Source organism: Tarenaya hassleriana, unplaced genomic scaffold (assembly GCF_000463585.1).
Source record: "Tarenaya hassleriana unplaced genomic scaffold, ASM46358v1 Cleome33, whole genome shotgun sequence".
Classification (NCBI taxonomy): Eukaryota; Viridiplantae; Streptophyta; class Magnoliopsida; order Brassicales; family Cleomaceae; genus Tarenaya; species Tarenaya hassleriana.
Genome location: NW_010966459.1, coordinates 791,492 through 811,458, shown reverse-complemented (window position 1 = coordinate 811,458; position 19,967 = coordinate 791,492). Strand labels below are relative to the sequence as shown.

The following is a 19,967-nucleotide window of genomic DNA, read 5'->3' as shown; positions in this document are numbered from 1 at the left end:
TTAGTTTAACCAAATGACATTACTAACCACTCATACAAACCATATTTTGTTAGTTTCTTTATCTTCATCTTTAAATTTCATGTGCTTTTTCTACAACATTCAATAAGACTCTTCATTTACATTAAAAAATTGGTATACACATCAAGTATCAACAACACATTAAATATGCATTTTTTTTCAGAATAATATTATAAAAACGAATCTATAATAATTGTAATAACCATAAACACATACATACTTTTATGGACAAAAAAGTGTAACTCAATGGAAATTGTTTAGGTAACTACTTTTATAATTGTATTTTACAATTTCCACAATAAATCTAGAATTTTTTTTGCACGAGTCTCTATCTCAAACATGAGAAATTGGGTTGTTCCTTTGGTTCGGATGTTCAAATCGAAAAACAATGTAAAAAAAGAGAAGCATATTTATCTTTTTCTTGAATAGTTCTCTCAATCTTGTTTCTTCTTGGTAGTCTCTAGCGATGATGACTAGCAAGAAAGAGAATTGGATTGGTCATCCATTCGACTTCGACTTGACCGATGAAATATGAATTAGAATGTCATGTGGAGCTTTGTGTTGTTTCAAATTGGTATGTAAACGATGGAGGTCGCTTTTCGGTGAACCTTGTTTTGTCAAGAACCACAAGAAATTTACTCCAGAAAAATTTTCTTTATGGCTTTAAGCAGTCTTGAAGATGGACGAATGATAATCACAAAAGAATTCTACAAATACGATTTAAATAGGAAGGGGCCCTAATACACAAGGAAACATATGTTCTAATGGAGATGCTTCACTGTGATAGACTCTTCTACCTTCGGTTGCAAGATCATAGACAAAACTAACGGCATGGAATCCTTCAACGAGACAAAGAAGTGAGATCAGTTTCGCATTTCAGATTAGTTTTCTTGATGTAATTGAGTTTAGTTGTTGTGAGTCCGAGAAAGAATACAAGTTCATAGTCCTGAAACCAACAGATGTAACAATTCGAATCCAAATCTGGTCTGTATCAAATGATCGATTTCAATAATTCTCACATAAGTAATTATATAATGCATGAAAGATGTTTGCTGAGTTTTTTTTTCTGATTATTTACGATGATGTCGAAAGCAATAACAAAAAGATTCAGATCGTAAGATTCGATATCGAAGTTGATAGAATGAGCATTTCCTATGGCCTAGATGTCCCAACCGAGCGCCGAGTGAATCAACTTTTCGTTATTCGCGACAGTTTCTGAATGAATAACTATTTCCACAACTATACTTTACAACTTTCACATCAAATTTGAAACTTATTTGAATTATTATGCACGGATTTCTTTATCTTCATCTATAAGATTTATACACATTTTGTAAAACATTCAATAAAATTCTTTTTTTTTACATTTAACACTAGTACGCACATAAACAACATACGAAATATTCATGTCTTCTCTTAATAAGATTATAAAAATGGATTTATAATAACAATTAAAACTATTATACATATCATTATGTATATAAATTGCAACTCAATGAGAATTGTTTTGGTAACTATATATACTTTCATAACTGCATTTTACAATTTTCACAAAAAAATCAAAATCTTGTATTTGCACTCGTTTTGCACGACTTTCTGGTAAATTGGATTGAGTTATTTTCATTCGATAAACTTTTTTGCATTCATTTTATTTTATTATTGTTCTGCTTTCAATTGTTTACTCATACAATAATAGTGTGGAATCCATCGATGAGGCAACAAAGAGACATCACGGCAACGAAGAGACATCAAATGATCGATTTTAATAATTCTCACATAAGCGATTATATAATATATGAAGGATGTTTGCTGGGTTTGTTTTCTGGTTATGTTATGAAGATGTCGAAAGCAATAAATTGTAAATCAATGAGAATTGTTTTGGTAACTATACTTTTATAATTGTATTTTACAATTTTCACGATAAATCTAAAACTTTTTTTTACACTCGTTTTGCACGACTTTCTAGAAAATTAGATTGAGTTATTTTTATTTGATAATTTTATTACATTCATTTTATTTTACAATTGTTCAGCTTTTACTTGTTTACTCATACAACAGTGGTGTGGAATCCGTCGACGAGGCAACGAAGAGACATCACGTCCCTGATTCAGTTTGGTCCTCTACGCATGCAATTGGCTTTGGCTATGATGATTCCAATGAGGATTACAAGATATCTGTCTGGAACCAAATTCCAAAGGAACTCAAGTTCGAATCTTGCCCCTCCTTTTGGTTTTGGTCAGAGTATTGATTTCAAGGGATTTCACATAAGGTACTTTGCAGTCCGATGAGAATTTTTGTTGGGTAATAGTGTAATCTGGTTGTGTGATGATTTCGAGAACAACGAAAAGAGTATGATCGTGAGTTTCGATCTCAACAATGAGAAGTTGAACCATTCGTTTGGTCTGAATATCACAACCGGACGCCTAATGAATCATTTGTCGGTCATTCGTGACCGTCTTTGCATATTCTAGTTGGACGAGGAGAACCACACCATGGTGGTTTGGATGGAAAACAGAGCACCGACAAGAATATAATAGCAAATTGGGACATATGGTTCTTCGTTGCCATAGATGGACTTAGGTTGTCAGGAGAGTCTTGGATGATTGACGACTTAATTCTCAAACAAATGACCAAGGAATCCGAGTTGTTGGTCAAGGTTTACAACATCGAGAAAGGGACCGCTAAAAGAGCGTTGGAGTTTTGACTTCCACATTGTAGAATGTGAGATCGAGGCCTTGGAAATGCTTGTCAACCTCATGAATTTTGAAGGGGGTTAGGAGTCGAAAGTCATGAGACTGTCTGTATTCAACATTAAGGAAAATGTCTTCACAAAGTTCGAAATAGATTCTTCTTCCGATGATGTGTTCATAGGTTCGTACGCGTACAGAGAATCGCTGCTTTCTGTTTATGGTTAGTCATGTTTCAACCATTGAATTAAGATTTTGTGTTACATCTATATGTATCAGTGGTATTTCTAATTTCTAAACGATACATGTTTCATCATTTTTCATTTAGTAAAATAACGCATAAAATTTCCATAAAACTATTTGTTATTCGTGACAGTCTCTAAATGAATAACTATTTCCACAACTATACTTTATAACTTTCACATCAAATTTGAAACTTATTTGAATTATTATGCACGGGTTTCTTTATCTTCATCTTTAAGGTTTATACACATTTTGTAAAACATTCAATAAAACTCTTTTTTTTTACATTTAACACTAGTACACACATAAACAACATATGAAATATTCATTTATTCTCTTAATAAGATTATAAAGATAGAGATATAATAACAATTATAACTATTATCCATATCGTTATATACATAAATTGTAACTCAATGAGAATTGTTTTGGTAATTATATATACTTTCATTATTGTATTTTACAATTTTCACAGCAAAACTAATTTTTTTTGCACTCGTTTTGCACGACTTTTTGGAAAATTGGATTGAGTTATTTTCATTCGATAAACTTTTCTTGCATTCATTTTATTTTATAATTGTTCTGCTTTCAGTTATTTACTCATACAATAGTAGTGTGGAATCCATCAATGAGGCAATGAAGAGACATCACGCCAACGGAGAGACATCAAATGATCGATTTCAATAATTCTCACATAAGCGATTATATAATGTATAAAGGATGTTTGTATGGGTTTATTTTCTAGTTATGTTACGATGATGTCGAAAGCAATAACACAAAGATTCAGATCTTAAGATTCAATATCGAAGTTGATAGAATGAGCATTTTCCTATGACCTAGATGTCCCAACCGAGCGCCGACTAAATCAGCTTTTCATTATTCGCAAAAATCTCTGAACGAATAACTATTTCTACAACTATACTTTACAACTTTCATATCAAATTTGAAACTTATTTGAATTATTATGCATGTGTTTCTTATCTTCATCTTTAAGATTTATACATATTTTATAAAACATTCAATAAAACTCTTTTTTTTACATTTAAGACTAGAACGCACATAAACAACATATGAAATATTCATTTCTTCTCTTAATAAGATTATAAAAATGGATATATAATAACAATTATAACTATTATACATATCGTCATGTACATAAATTGTAACTCAATGAGAATTGTTTTGGTAACTATACTTTCATAATTGTATTTTACAATTTTCACTACAAATCTAAAACTTTTTTGCACTCGTTTTGCACGACTTTTTGGAAAATTGGATTGAGTTATTTTCATTCGATAAACTTTTTTCGCATTCATTTTATTTTACAATTGTTCCGCTTTCACTTGTTTACTCATACAATAGTGGTGTGGAATCCATCGACGAGTCAACGAAGAGACATCACGCCCGCGATTTAGTTTGGTCCTCTACGCATCCAATTGGCTTTGGCTATGATGATTCGAAGGATGATTACAAGATCATCTATCTGGAACCAAATGCCATAGGAACTCAAGTTCGAATCTTACCCCTCCTTCTGGTTTTGGTCAGTGTATTGATTGCAAGGGATTCCACATAAGGTACTTTGCAGTCCAATGAGGAATTTTGTTGGGTAATAGTGTTTTCTACTTGTATGATGATTTCGAGAACAACGAAAAGAGTATGATCGTGAGTTTCGATCTCAACAATGAGAAGTTGAACCGTTCATTTGGTCTGAATATCACAACCGGACGCCTAATGGATCATTTGTCGATCATTCGTGACCGTCTTTGCATATTCTAGTTGGACGAGGAGAACCACACCATGGTGGTGTGGGATGGAAAACAGAGCACCGATAATAATATAATAGCAAATTGGTTCTTCATTGCCTTAGATGGATTTGGGTTGTCAGGAGAGTCTTGGATGAATGGGGACTTGATTCTCGAACAAATGACCAAGGTATCCGAGTTGTTGGTCAAGGCTTACAACATCGAGAAGGGGATCGCGAAGAGACTTGACGAATATATATCTTTCGGTCCACCGTATACCTTCTTTGATCCGTATGAATATATTCAAACACTATTTTTTCCTTTCAGATCCGTCTTAAATATTTTTGTGGCTCAAAACAAAATAAAAAATTTATTTTTTTATAAAATATTAATATTAATTTAAAATTATTAAAAAATTATTTGAAATATTATTAAAATATTAATATAAATAATTATTATGATAATATTATTATTAAAAACAATAAACAAATATAATATATGATTATAAAGATATAGAAAAATAAATATTTAATATCTTAAAATTTTAACATGTTTTTAAAATAAAAATTTAAATGAATGGTATGATATAAAAATTAATTTTTATAATAAATTTGGAGTTAAAAAATCAATATTGATCTAGAACAATATAAATTTCATTTTACATTTATAACAAAAAAAATTAATGGTATAAGAATAAATAAATTATTAAGTTAATAGATGATGAACATTTACTATAAATGATAGTATAGAACTAAAAATATTTATTAATTAATCATTAGTACAAAGTTGAAAAAATATTCTTCTAATTTTATATTAAATATTATTTCAAATTATAAATTTATTTTCATTTTTCTTTAAAGGTAGGGGCCACCTCATTTTGGAGAGTGTTGGTAAAAAATATCTATTAACTGAAATAAATATCCGTTAAAATATTTATTATTTAATTTTTTAACAATTACTATTGTTAAATTTAAAAAAAATAATATATTTTTTTTAAAAATACAGGTCCCACAAATATGAGGACCTCTGCAAATGTTCTAGTTGAACCTGCCTTAAGACGACTCTGTTTCCTTTTACTGTATTCATTGATGTTACAGATTGATAAAAAATGTTAGGAAGAAATGTGTTTGCGGTGGTGTGATTTCGGTTTAAAGATTGGTTTAGTTGGTAAAACCTTAAAGTTGTTTATGGTATTAGAATCTGATTTTTGTTCTAATTTTTTTTTTATCAACAATGTTAGTTGAATTCGAAAGCAACGATTGGGATGATGATCCAATAATAAAATCTTCTTACATTTTTTTTTAACGGTGGTGCTCATCACCATGAATTATAGTCCATGTGTTACTAAAAACATTCTAAGAAGACGTTTTTTCATTTGAATATATAGAAAATCGTCCCAAAATCCTCTCGATTGATTTGAATTTCTAGCAAGGGATGTGACATTTTCTGATCTGATTCGTTCACTATGATAAAATTTTCAAAGAAAAATAAAAATCTGAAATTAGCAGAGATGTGATTGGTTTTCCATAATGGGCTTTTCTTGTTCAATGATAAGTGTCAAAGGCCCATCCATGGGTGTTTTAAAGGCCCACTATTCATAAAAAAAATTGGAGCCCTAAGGGTTTTAAAAATCCTCTCTGAATTGAAATCTTCTCCATCGGCATCGCCTCGCGCTGAAAAGATTACTCCGATGGATTCAACTAAATATGTTTTATATCAGTTATCTTCATTACGAGTCATATAAATTGAAAATTGTTACATGATGTGGTGACAAGAATGAAGAGGATCGAAGTCTCTTGTGATTTAGTGGAAGAAATACTGGCACGAGTGCCGGTGAAGGATTTGTTAAGATTCAGGTGCGTGTGCAAACGATGGCGATCGTTGATCGAAGACAAGGGATTCATCAGAAAGCAATTTGCACATTCCCGGCAGAAGTTACTTTCTTGTGCGCATGGTAATCCGTCTACTCCGGAGGTTCTGTCTCTATGAATACATATTCCACCGACCCCGTGGGAGGAACCTGGTTCGGTAACCACATATTCTGGGTGTTTGAGGATCCCACAAGCAAGGTTAACTTCATATCGAGCTTTGATCTCCCGGCGGAGACATTCAATCGCTTATCATGCCCTCTCCCTAATGCCCGTATCAATGAACTGGATCTACTGGTGATAAGAGGGCACCTGTGTGTGAGGGAATACAGATGGAATGAGCTGTGCATTTGGAGTGGACAGTGCGGCAAAGACAGGAGCCAAGTGCGATCCTGGAGCAAGTTATTCACCGTGACCATCGACGATATCAAACTACTAAAAGAGACTTGGAGTTTTGATGCGTACGCATACAGAGAATCGCTACTTTCTATTTATGGTTAGTTCTATTTCAACCATTGAATTAGGGTTTTGTATTACATCTACATGTATCAGTGGTAATGTCTAAACGATACATGTATCATCATTTTTATATAGTAAAATAACGCAGAAAATTTCCATTTTTTTTTTCTTCAAATGCATGCAAAAGATGAGAAAGATCTCATTCTCTTGTCGTGGCCAAAACGAAAGTAGCATGACCTCTTTTTCGCCTTTGTTTCTTAAAACTCCAAAACTAATATCTAAGTGGACAATTATATCAACAGTACATATGCCCTTACTAGCAGTGAAGCCAAGGCATATATATATATGATTAAATTCACGCAATGCATAATGTTATTCTTCTTGGGCGGAGTTATTCATGCCACCCAAAAATAAAGGCCAAGAAACTACATCTGTGTACGTGTAGATAGAGTTAGTTGAGAGAATCTCGGGTTGTCACCTTTGGACCTCCATTAATCATTCCTTAATCTCATAAGAATATATTGACAACATTTCAAAAACCTCAATATATATATACACACACTTATCATAAGTGTGAATAATGGACCGATATAACAAATCTTGTAGTATGGGTGGTCATCGTCAGCCGTGCTGCGACAAGATCGGTCTGAAAAAGGGACCGTGGATGGCAGAGGAGGACAGGAAACTCGTCGACTTCTTAGGGACACGTGGCAGCGGCGGATGGTGCTGGAGGGACGTGCCGAAGCTGACGGGGCTCCGGCGGTGCGGAAAGAGCTGCCGGCTCCGGTGGACGAATTATCTCCGGCCGGATATCAAGAGAGGCCTTCTTACTGAAGATGAAGTCCAACTTGTCATTGATCTTCATGCTCGCCTTGGCAATAGGTTCTTTTCCTTTTTTAATTTCATGTGATGTAATTATGATATCATCTTTGATCGGTTTCCTCTGATAAAGGTGGTCGAAGATCGCGGCAGAGTTACCGGGAAGAACAGACAATGATATAAAGAATTACTGGAACACTCGCATTAAGAGACGGCTCATCAAAACGGGGATTGATCCAAACACACACCGTCCCTTTGACCAGCAAAAAGTCAACCCAAGAGTTCAGGAAGGGAAGGCAGTCAACGAAGAAAACCCTCCGATTGAACCAGAGGCAACGAGTGACAACAAAAACTCAGAAGCCTCTCTGATAAACCCAACCTGGTGGGACAATGATGATCAGTCTTGGAGTTTCCTTATGGACAATGCAGGAGTTGGGGAGTTCACTATGCTTTTGTCGGGAAACATTTCATCATCGTCATCATGGTGGTTGAAGATCGAAGAATTCAGCAAAGAGGACTTAGAACTTGGATGTTTCGATGACAACACTCGTGTCTGAAGGGTCGGTTTAACGGCTTTTCTTAATATAGATTTAGGATTCCATTTCAAATGGGTGCAATAAATTAATTACGACCAACGAATAAGAGAATAAAAACATCATATGTTTTCCAAGTTGTATCATCCCACAAGATACAAAGAGTCAGTAGTCACCTTACTTTAAGCTATACTAAATTAGGGAATACAATTGACATTCCTAAGTTGAAAACGTTACCTTGCATGCATAACTTTGATCTTACAAGAGCATCCATACGAGAGATGTGATTTGTCCTGTTGAGCAAAACTGTAACGGTTTCGCTGTCATAAGTTTCAGACAAATTAGGATGAAACTAAGATCCCGATTCCACTACATACGTTCTTTTCCACAAGTATAGGCGAAATGAATGAAAAGAAATCTAATGTATAGTGTATTCTACTATGTTTTTTCAGTATCCGAATGATTTGAGGCTTCACGGTTTCAGTTCTTGGGGATTTGCCTCTTGTGCAGATGGAAAAAATCTCAAAAAAAGCTGCGAGAATCTCCACGAGTCTTCTTCGCTGCTCGAAGCAACATGTCATGCGTAGAGACACTTATGAAAGAGAGATGGACCTTTATGTACATAACTGAGTCTGAAGAATCTTCGGTAGAAGTCGAAAGCTTTGAAAAAGATGGTTCGGAACTTCAGATGAACTCTTCTCTTGTTGAACATTTGTTTTCGTGCAATGGTTCGAATCCACTTTTAATCCAGTGGGAGATGGAGCCAATAATATATATACCAAGTAAAGAATCTGGTTCTGCTTCTAAGGAGCAGACGGGTTTGTGGATTCTGTAGACTCCTTCGCGTTCTTTAGGACAAGATCATAGTTGATCGAAGCCAACTGAGAGAGGTTCTGATATAACACAACCGATCAAGGTGTAAGTGTATTATAAAGTTCATAAATGCAGGGTGTAAATGGTACGACAAACAACAATTTTCTGTTGTTTCCATCAGTAAGTCCGGATTTCAGTGGAGATTTACTAACCTTGAAGGAGAAATTGCTGAAGGAATAATTCATTGCAAGATTCGGACCGCCAAAATCTGCCAGGCTACCACATTCATCACCCTGTTTCAGTTCAGAAGAATCATTATGAAGCCGCAGATCACAGAAAGATAAATGATACTCAAGAAGTGGGGGCTTTGACTGAAAATTCAGATGATAATGCTTGCAATGCATATGGTTTTGATTCTGCGGAATGTAAACAATGGTTCAAGCTAAGAAGTTTTTTCATATGGAATGAGAAAGAGAATGACTGTAATAAAAGTTAACGGAGAATACATCTTCGTCCTGTGTGTTGAAGGAGGAGCTGCTGCTGCAAGTGTCAGTCAGATCGTCAAAATCACTGCCCCCGTGAACATTTTCGTCTTCTGGGTTCCATATATACCGGCTCATAAAATAACTAGTGTCATGAGGTTCGGCTGCTGGTACAAACATAGCCTGAGCAGTAAACGAGTGGTTAGTGAAAGAGGAAAAGCTAGAAAATCTTAGTAACACAGTTTTTTTATCAAAAGGAAAAACCTTTTGCCGAGCAAGCGTGTCCCAATTGATATCCTTGAAGAAAGGATGTTGCTTAACCTGTTAACAGCAGTTTTTTTTTTCAGAGAAAAAGAATGAAATGATCGAACTTGAAGAAAGTTGGAAAAGTGACCAAGAGAGCTTTTACCTCTCCAGCCCCTGTTGCTCCTAGTCTCTGAACAGGATTCTCAGTCAACAGCCTGAAATGGAGACACGGGTGGGAATAACACTATCACAATAAACACACATGTGGGCAATCACAACTTTGGTATGTAAGCAAATTTCTCTTTTTCCACTTGTTAAGATCAAATGCCTGTATATCAGCCAAACATGGAGAGGTAGCTCCTACGGAATGTTATTTATCTTACTTGTCGATCAAATCGTATGCTTCATAAGACAACTCCTCCGGAACACTAGGCCATGGTATATCTCTGTTGATTATATTCTCAAAAATTTGCTGCAAACCATAAAAAAGAATGGTAAGCCACTAAAATGATGCTTTCTCATCCAATGGGTATGATGAAAATGCACCTGTGGTGTTTCAGCATTGAAGGGAGGAATACCAACGAGCAGCTCGAAAAGAATGACACCCACCGACCACCAATCAGCAGTTTTACCTGAAAAGTGTGTGAAGTCGATGGACACAAGTTACAAGTCAAATCCGATTTCCAAAAGAACACACAAAGCTTAATCCCTCTGTGAATTTCTAACCATGTCCCATTCCAAGAAGTATTTCAGGTGCCAGATAATCAGGAGTTCCAACAGCAGAGTGCTTTTTACGAGTATCTTTGCTCGATGAATGGGGAGCTTTTGGTCCATCGTTTGTTAAAACACCGCTGCTGCCCATAGGAGCACCTGATAAGTCATCTGTGCTGTTGATAAGACCAACCTTGGAAAGCCCAAAATCTGTCAACTGTAATATAAGGGATTAGAGATTTTGTGAGACATAACCGCTGATTAATTCAATATGCCTAACGTAGACATTAAATTAGAAATATTGACCTTGATGTGACCATCCTGGCCGATCAGTAAATTGTCTGGCTTTAAGTCTCTATGAATGATATTTAAAGAATGCAAATACTCCAGTGCAAGAACCTGAAAAGCGTAGAGTGGTAATTGAACAATGATTCTATCTTGGAGAGAATGATTTTTGTTCAATACCTTTACTGGAAAAACTATCAGAAACAAATGTGAGGATATATATGACATGGACTTACAACTTCTGCAACATAGATGTGAGCCATGTCTTCATCCAAGCAACCGAGATTTTTCAATAAGGAAAATAGATCTCCCCCATTTAAATACTCCATGACCAGATAAAGATTTTCTCGGCAAGTGAAGGAATAGAAAAACTTGACCTGCATGCTAATGTCAAGCATTAAAAAAATAACGAGGTATAGAAAATGTGTTCATAAAAGCATCTAAACATTGCTGGAACTTCCTAGTTCATACCACGAAGGGATTGCGAACTGATATAAGGATGTTACGCTCAGCTAAAATGCTCTGAACAGCATTCTTACGGATCATATCTGCCTTCTTCAAAACCTGTGATGTATTTTATATAGCACAGAATTGCATCGGAACAGAGCATTACCAGCCATTGAGCTTTAGATAAAACAAGCCAAAAGAAAAGAAAAAGAAAGTAATTTGGCTGCATAAATACTGACCTTTATTGCAAACAAATCACCTGTTGCCCTTTTTCTTGCCAGAAATACTCTTCCAAATGCACCCCGGCTTATTGGTTTTATTATTTCAAAATCTTCTATAGATGTTCTGTCTTTAGCACGTGGATTAAGTGGACTTGCCCTAAGACTACGCACGGTATCTTCATCTACTGAGCTCTCTTCATCCGCCATGGTAATTGACGAGTCTACTTTTTCGTCGTCTATCCGGCCACACAGCTGAATGTACTTCTCCCTGCGATTAATAAATAATAGCAACAAAAGTCCAAACAGCAAACATACATTTGCAGTTAAACAAGAAATGGGAAAAATGCAGTATAGGTGTAAATGATTACTGCAGTAGCTTCTCTATCCGTCTTCCAAACGTTTCTACCACCAGTGCATCTGCCTTCCTATCCTGAATGACGTACTTTAGCTCATCCAACTGCTCAATCATGTAATCCAACGAACTATATCCGCAAAGATTCACATTTGCTACAGACCGAGCAATCTCTAGCATTTTGTTTATCTGTCAACTCGTAGCAAGAAACAGGGATATACAGATCAGGAGATTTATGTGCAACTGAAAGGAAGAAGGAATGTAACAGTTTTGACATGAAACAAGGATACTGATCACCTTAGCGTGGCGCTCCTAACTACTTAAGAAAACTCTAAACCGCATGGATTCATATATATATGAATTCATTGGTTTGATTCTTCTAGACACAAAACCCCATTTTGACGACATTTTCTCAAGCGTACATCCCAATTCAAAGGAAAGAAGGTATAGAAAAATATAACTTATATGTACCTGTTGATAATTCTCGAGTTCAGTTATCGTTCTTCGACCACTCAGTAGCAATTCTATTTGGTTTTTCCTTGGTGCTGATGAGCCCTTTGCTCCATCAGATGACAATTCATTTACGATGTTATTGTCATCTAAGGGAAATGTATTATCTGAACCAGGAACAAAATCGAACATGTCAACAGAGCATCTTTGAGATATATTGTTCTGCTTGGGAGACATTCCATCGGAATATTCCTGTCTACTAGATGCTGACACCCTTGCATTATCAGAACTTGCTCTTGAGGTCTCGCTGCAATTTGGTGTCCATGTCTCAAGAATCTTTTCAAGACTTTCTGCAACTCTTTCGAGTCTTAAGTTCACATCTAAACCCTTCAAGTCACATCTGTCAGCAACTGTACATATTCGAGAGTGCTCTTCCACATGGACAACTGGTATTTCAACCTCGCAGATACGACAAATCATGGAATTATCATAAGTCACACATTGATGGTCTGCCCAGAAACTCCACGCAGCATTTCTGCCAGAGGATGCAGGTTGACCTGATGGGCTGTACACATGTTCAGGATGTTCATCACCATGAACTTTTGGTTCAGTTTTATTCTCCGCCTTACTCTTGACAGGTGTGCCAACATTATCACCTTTACGATTTTTCTCAGCAGCTGATGGAAGTTTCTTCCATGATGACATCCGGTAGTTGCTTGAAGTTGAATCCGTACTTCTAGCAGTATTTACTTCCATCCCATCTGTTTCACAACTTGTTAAATTCTGATCAAGATGGTCTTGCTGATCAGATATATTTTGTTTTTCACTCTTCTTCTGCTTTCCATTGGTTTCCCTCTCTCTATTAAGCTCTTGCTGTTGCACAATTTCTAAAACCTGTTCTGGGTAAACACCAAGATCACTTAATTGGTGCATGCCCAGGATGTGCTCTTCGGCATAACCACTCTCTTTTTGAAATTGCACAAGCCTATTGCAACGAGTGAGGATAAAAAGAAGACGATTATGAGCCTGTTTGAGGACCCCCATTGGTAGCTCCTGACGTTTATCGTCCAGTTTCTGTACGATAGCTTCACATTTCACCCAAAACTCACTAGCTGGCATTGTTGCACATCGCCGAGCCTCAATTAACAGGTCCTCCAGGCCGACTCTCAATTCTTTGTTGGATACCGGGGTGCCTTCTAGAGTACTCACTAGGTCCCCAGCAAAGATTCCTAAATCAGCATCGACTTCCTCCTTTAATCTATCAAACTTTGCTCTGATCGCTACCATAATCTCCTGAAATGCATTCAGTAATTGCATGAAAAACTTGAAGACAAAAGCATCCAGAGCTCCACTCCATAATAACCGGCAAGAACAAGCTAGAAAAGCAGTACTAACCTCCATGTGCCCGAATGCTCGGGATTTCCAGACAGGGAATGGCCGCACTCCCTTAGAATTGAGTTCATGAGAGAAGCTCTTGATGTCAGGAGCTTTTTTTCTCCGTCCACTCGTAACACGCAATATTGCCTGAAAACGTGGAGACTGAATTTCCTTGGCAAAAGCTACATGAGAACTCTGCATTCAGACGAAGGCAAGTAATCACCGATTTACTGGTAAGCCAATTATCTATCGGAAGTACATAAGCCTAACATGAGAAACTGTCCTGTATATCTAACAAGAGAAGAAATTACTACCTCTAACCCTAGATTGAAATTTGTTGGCCCCCTTTGAGATTTTGATTGGCTCCAAGGAACCTTTTTCCCTAAAAAATCAAACAACAAACACGATCTTGGTCAAAGGTTCCGTTCTTTGCTTCCGATTTATTCATAAGTGGCAAAAACTTGAGAATTCGTCCAATATTCTGAGCAGCAGTTCGTAAACATTCAATCAAGAAGAACTCCAAAATTTGAAATGTGAAGTTCACAAATCCTGAATCGAGCAAACAAAATCGGCTCGGAACATATTTGCGAATGATTCCGATCGTAAATAAAATCGAGAGATACCTTGATCGGCGGAGCCTGACTGATGCGGAGGAATCGGCCATCTCACTCGAGCATCGGCGTACGCAACCCTGGCTTTCTCCATCGCGATCGCGTCCTTCTCGCCCAAACCCGACAGATTCAACGGCGTAGCCAAAGACGAAGAGAACCTAAGAGGCGACGGCGACGGAGCTGATTTCGTCCTGATGTGATTCAGCCCTAACGACGACGCAGCTAAAATCACCGGCGATTCCGAGCTTCTCGAGCCTTCGGCGCATGAGGCCGGCGGCTTCTCCTCTCCGCCGTCCCCCGCTTCCGTTCTTTCACCCCCTCCACCTTCATCCTCCGTCGCCGGCCGGCGAACAGGTATCGCTGAGATCTTTTTGAGGTGCTTTGCCTGGGTGGCCGCCGGCGTAGGAGCGGCTGCCGACGGCGAGTCGTGATGATTCTCCGGCGGAATTTCCGTCGTCGACATCGGCGATGGTCGGTTATTAATAGAAGTATCTTGATATTTAAAATTTTGAGAAAATTAATTGAATTTTCATATTTACACTTTTTTCGTTACTGGTTTTTATTTTCACGCAGTTTCTCCGTTTCTGGTTTATCGACCCATAACGTTTGTACAGGAACGGTTGAGAGAGAAAAAATGTGAGAGAGAGACTGAGTTTTTCGCGGGAAGCGGGGATTCATTTATAACGACTTATTATTGAGTTGGGATTTAATTAATCAAATATTAACTAATCATGTTTTCCAATTTTGTTCTAAAAAATTTGTCTCTAAACAGTGTTTGGATTTGCTAACGTGCTACCCACAAATATACATGTCCTCCCATTTCCTAGAATTATTAAATTAAATCAAATCACAACTTTTATTTTTTGTCATTTTATTTTATTTCGTTGGAAATTTATAAGGAAAAATCTATAGAGAAATATTATAATTTAGTTTTATAGGATATGTATTAAAATGATATTCATAATTTATTGGGCCAAAAGCCCAATCATAAAATTTTGAGACCCAAACCAGTAACATGTGACTCGGCCCGGCTCGGTCCAATCTAACCGGTTACCAAGAAAACCCTAAATCTCCAAAGCACAGGTTTTTTCTCCTCGCAAGGGAGGGATAGAGACAACGGCCGAAGCAGAACCACATTTCGACAGGTTTCTTGGTATTGCACAACTCTGTCTCCCCATATCTGCGGCTTATATCCACATGCTATATATTATCATAGCATTTACAATGATTTTGTGTATATCGTTACGAGTTTTTCTGCATGCTGATGGCTGATGATATGCAGAAGAAGAAGAACCGCGTGAAAGATGGCGTACGCAGCGATGAAGCCCACAAAGGCAGGTTTGGAGGAACCCTTAGAGCAAATTCACAAGATCAGGATCACTCTGTCCTCGAAGAATGTGAAAAACCTCGAGAAGTCTTTCCTCGAAGGATGTTAAAAACCTAGAGAAAGGTTAGATCTTTGTTTAGAATCTCTTCTCTTCGGCCCTTTGAGTTTGACCCAGTTGGCTTGTTTGGACATTGTGAGGGTGATTTGGTAAAGTAGTTGAGAGAATGTCATGAGAGATTCCAATGTGAAAATGGGCATGGAGGGTTAGTTTGATAGTTTTTTTTATCTGATCACTGTAAATGGTTGTAGTGTGTGGTGACTTGGTTCGTGGAGCAAAGGACAAGAGACTCCGAGTCAAGGGACCAGTGAGAATGCCAACCAAGGTTCTTAACATCACTACCAGAAAGTCACCTTGTGGTGAAGGTACTTATATAATTATCTTTATGGGAAGCTTGCCTGTTTGATTTTAAAAAAAATCTGATTTTTTTATACCCATCTTTTCTTTTCAGTATGGTTCCCAATTGGTCTGATGATGTTGTCTTGCTTTAATTCCTTTCACTCCCTGAAATAGCTAGACGCCTTGGCCTTATGGCTTATGCATTTCCATGATTCTGCATTAAGATTCAATGTGGGAAAGATTTGAACTTTTGAAATCTTGGTTTTTAAGAAATGTGTGATGGTTACTGCTGCGGTTACTGTTACTCTTTCTTGCTGAAGATTTACCTGTTGTGGAATAGGTACCAACACATGGGACAGATTTGAACTGAGGGTTCACAAGCGGGTGATCGACCTTTTCAGCTCGCCCGACGTGGTCAAGCAGATCACCTCCATCACCATTGAACCGGGTGTCGAGGTTGAGGTTACCATTGCCGACTCTTAAAACAAAAGTCTCTTTGTGTCAAGCTTGAACTCATGTTTGTATCAAGAAACAATCTTTTTCGCCCTCTGTTCTATCCCATGATTCCCCTATCTTGTCTCCGTATCAAGTTTATCTCGTAATGTTTGGTTGTAAGACTTGTACCCCAACCTTAGTTGTTGTTTTCAACAGTTGAATCGAATGTTTGTTTGCTCTGTTCTTTGCATTTTGGGTTTTGTTCCTTTGCAATTGCCCATTTGATGATCGTTAAGAATTTTCCATTAAGCGAAAATATGATCGTTTTAGATTTTACATTACACAAACGATTTTCCAGCAGTAATACAAAGACTTAAGTTCACTGTAAATCTACGTTGAACTTAGAATGCTACAGCACAAAAATGTCAGGACAGAACAAACATCCTTGAAGAGACGAGTTCATTGGCTATGAGACAACACAGAACATAACTCTTCAGTTAGTTTCTTGTGAACAAGAAACTTTAACGACCGGTGGTCTCGCTCTCACGATCCATTTCATCAGCATCCTCAAATCGCTGATCATTTATTTGGAGCTGCAGAGAATGGCGCATGAAATTGCAGATGCAACCAAAAATAAGAAGAAGAAAATGGGTAATAAATGAATATGCAGAAGGCTTATTATTACCTCGAGGACGGACTGAGCAAGGCCATGATCACCGTTTGAGCGACCGATCACGCTAGCTGGATTTTGAGATACTTGCCATTCTGTGTCATCTTCCTCTGCAGAAACACAATGAGATGTCACTAGATGGTATGCAAGAGATAGAAGCTCAGGAATATAGTCACGTTTTATAACATACCGGCTGCTAGACCATCCATCTGATCAGCACTGAACACCCAATTATGTCCCTCTTCTTCGTTGTCTTCTAAAAGAAACGAATGAATATATAATGTAAAATGGGTTGAAAACATAAAAGGCAGGTTGGAATTTTATATTATGTTAGAATTTAAGTTATATGAGATAACATGAGAATGTGTTTAACCTACCTTCAATTGGTTCAGGGTTCAGCTCGGCACACTCACAGAACACCTCAAAGAGAGTATCCACTGTCAGAAAAGATTAGGAACTTCCGTTTATTACCGAGTAAAAATAGAACCAAAACTACCAACTAACTTTTTGCTTGGTATATAAAGCGGTTGCAAACTCACATTGGCTAGCATCTGAGGGAACAAGCCTCATCTCTCTTATCTTTGACAAGTCCACAACTTCGCCGGATTCTGAATCCGACTCCTCTGACTCATCCTCATCTTCTCCAACTTCAATCTTCACGAGAAAACAGGTATGATTAAAAAGAAGAAAACTACTAAGAACAAGGCAAGTGGGATAAACATGTATATAACTGCACAGAAATGGTCAAAAGTTAGATCATGCGGACATCAGGCGGGTAGACATTAAACCAGACACAGGCCAGTATCGTTTCACCGATCGGCAAAGACAAACTGTTCTCCGACAGAGATGCCACAAGTATCGTCATGATCCCTATGTTTTGTCGCGAGTTAGTTTTCTATTTTCCTAAAGACAGATGCTAAGGCCCCCTTAGTAGACACCAGACAGTGTCCTCACAGGAGCTTAGTCTCCTCATCTCAAAAAGCAAACAAAAACATGAGAATCGATTACCCATAAACAAGCCCAAACTACAGCTACAGCACTTGCTAAATACCACAAGCAGAATTACTCCAAAGATGGAAAAAAAAGGTCATATCTTCCTAAAATGATGAAGTCAGAGAAGAACTACACTCTTTTAGCAAACACGAAAACAACAGACATTAGGGCGAAAACCCAGTTAACATTTCTATTGATTTTCAGCTTCTCAAAAGCAGAATACTGAAAAGGAAGCCACTTTCATACAGATTTTAAGTTCAGAACCAAATGTGCAGAAATAATTTTTTTTTTTAAAAGGTTAACCTGAGTATATATACAAGGAGATGAGTAAGCCTCTGGATCCCTAGACACTGCGTGAAGGGATATCGACAAGAAATCAACAGCATAACCTTTTTCCCTATCCACATCGCTCAACCATATTACTTTCCTGACGCAAACGAACACAGAAGCGAAAACCAAAATCACAGTCAGTAAAATACTGTATATTTTCAGATTGAGAGAGAGAGAGAGAGAGAGAGAGATCTCACCTGGAAGTGATGTAGAGAGTTCCCAGAGACTCGGCGGGGCGATTGCCGAGGACGACGGCGACGGAGGGCTGAACGTGCATGAGTTCCTCGCCGTTAGCTTCGTCGAGGACAGGTTGTCCAGCGCCATTTCCGGTTCTCTGCAAGAACTCTCTGAGACCCACCACCATTTTTACCCGATCACGAACTACGAAGAACGATTGTCGAATTGGCGTGAGATATTGATTTTTTTTTAAAGGGTTTTTCTAGGGTTTTCTCTTGGGACTAAAAATCATCTCTGTTCGTCGATGAAGAACACTGGGGCTTTTCAAGAATTGGGCTTACACATATTAAAGCCCAAAAATATGTGGGAACGACTATATGGGTAGAAAATTTTCGGGCAACATTTTTGTCCCAAAGACAAATTCAATCTGTCGCGTGAAATATAAGATTTATGCCTTGATTATTTTAAATTGATTTGTGGGGGGACATTTTTTATATTATAATATTTAGTGAAAAAAATTGGCATATGGAAAATTATCACATAAGCACCTATCGAAAATTTATTCCATATTCATTCATATGATCTTATAATCGATCGATATTGAATTTTGGAATATAAAAATCATACCTTTCGAAGTATTTCGATTTATAAATTAATAGATTCATGTGGACCAATCTATTAATATAAAGAAAGAGACTTCCAAATTATGAGAAAATGGATAAGGGGAACTATGGGGTCGATGGGATAGGGTGAAGGTATGGTATGGGTAAGTAAGTCCGTAAGTGTGAGTGGTCGGTGTCTTGAATCTTGTGATAGCGAATGCACGGAGGGAAACATGTTCTCATTGGTCCCTCTCACATACATACATACATACATGCATACATACATACATCATTTATCATAATTTCTCACATAATATAAATAGTAATCATAAATATATTATATAATTAATAACCAATTGGATTTTTGCTAATATGGAAGAAGCCCATTCAGGAACAAGAAAAAGCCATCGCCATACATACATGCATACATACATGTGCAGGGTAGGTGTTTATGTGTGTAACGTCTTAGATATATATATAAGATATATAAAAGGCTGTTTCTATTGTTGTTAATTAGGATGTGATCAACTTTTAAAAGAGCATATCATAGAATGATAACAACAAATGAACACCGTTAGATCTCCAAACTTATTACCATTTGGGCTATTTCCACTTCATATATTGGCTATGAATATATATATATATATATATATATATATATATATATATACA

At 37.0% G+C, this 19,967-nt stretch overlaps 4 protein-coding genes across 6 annotated transcripts; 2 read left to right on the top strand and 2 right to left on the bottom strand.

The window, feature by feature from the left end:
* Positions 1 to 7,617: 7,617 nt before the first annotated feature.
* LOC104821404 (protein ODORANT1) lies at positions 7,618 to 8,508 on the top strand. Its single transcript, XM_010552275.2, has 2 exons — positions 7,618 to 7,899; positions 7,970 to 8,508. Exons 1-2 carry the CDS (start codon positions 7,625 to 7,627, stop codon positions 8,391 to 8,393), a joined length of 699 nt encoding a protein of 232 aa, XP_010550577.1. The 5' UTR covers positions 7,618 to 7,624; the 3' UTR covers positions 8,394 to 8,508.
* A 157-nt stretch (positions 8,509 to 8,665) lies between these two features.
* LOC104821403 (probable serine/threonine protein kinase IRE) lies at positions 8,666 to 14,954 on the bottom strand. Its single transcript, XM_010552274.2, has 17 exons — positions 14,377 to 14,954; positions 14,068 to 14,135; positions 13,772 to 13,948; positions 12,398 to 13,669; positions 11,943 to 12,115; positions 11,593 to 11,842; positions 11,378 to 11,470; positions 11,143 to 11,283; positions 10,928 to 11,020; positions 10,637 to 10,838; positions 10,457 to 10,542; positions 10,294 to 10,382; positions 10,074 to 10,125; positions 9,929 to 9,985; positions 9,689 to 9,847; positions 9,395 to 9,475; positions 8,666 to 9,262 (listed from the first exon to the last, which is right to left on the bottom strand). Exons 1-17 carry the CDS (start codon positions 14,825 to 14,827, stop codon positions 9,173 to 9,175), a joined length of 3,534 nt encoding a protein of 1,177 aa, XP_010550576.1. The 5' UTR covers positions 14,828 to 14,954; the 3' UTR covers positions 8,666 to 9,172.
* A 472-nt stretch (positions 14,955 to 15,426) lies between these two features.
* LOC104821402 (40S ribosomal protein S20-2) lies at positions 15,427 to 16,762 on the top strand. 2 transcript variants are annotated; one of them, XM_010552272.1, is made up of 5 exons: positions 15,427 to 15,517; positions 15,647 to 15,745; positions 15,780 to 15,814; positions 16,001 to 16,114; positions 16,429 to 16,762. In XM_010552272.1, exons 2-5 carry the CDS (start codon positions 15,669 to 15,671, stop codon positions 16,569 to 16,571), a joined length of 369 nt encoding a protein of 122 aa, XP_010550574.1. In that variant the 5' UTR covers positions 15,427 to 15,517; positions 15,647 to 15,668; the 3' UTR covers positions 16,572 to 16,762. The 2 variants fall into 2 exon arrangements, with proteins under 2 accessions (XP_010550574.1, XP_010550575.1); XM_010552273.1 differs by having other exon boundaries at positions 15,647 to 15,748; positions 15,783 to 15,814.
* A 79-nt stretch (positions 16,763 to 16,841) lies between these two features.
* LOC104821401 (chloride conductance regulatory protein ICln) lies at positions 16,842 to 18,946 on the bottom strand. Of its 2 annotated transcripts, none has more exons than XM_010552270.2 (7): positions 18,714 to 18,946; positions 18,490 to 18,613; positions 17,733 to 17,847; positions 17,571 to 17,630; positions 17,384 to 17,446; positions 17,209 to 17,303; positions 16,842 to 17,116 (listed from the first exon to the last, which is right to left on the bottom strand). In XM_010552270.2, the coding sequence occupies exons 1-7, from the start codon at positions 18,878 to 18,880 to the stop codon at positions 17,045 to 17,047; spliced, it is 696 nt and encodes a 231-aa protein (XP_010550572.1). In that variant the 5' UTR covers positions 18,881 to 18,946; the 3' UTR covers positions 16,842 to 17,044. The 2 variants fall into 2 exon arrangements, with proteins under 2 accessions (XP_010550572.1, XP_010550571.1); XM_010552269.2 differs by having other exon boundaries at positions 17,384 to 17,449; positions 18,714 to 18,945.
* Between the last annotated feature and the right edge of the window lie 1,021 nt (positions 18,947 to 19,967).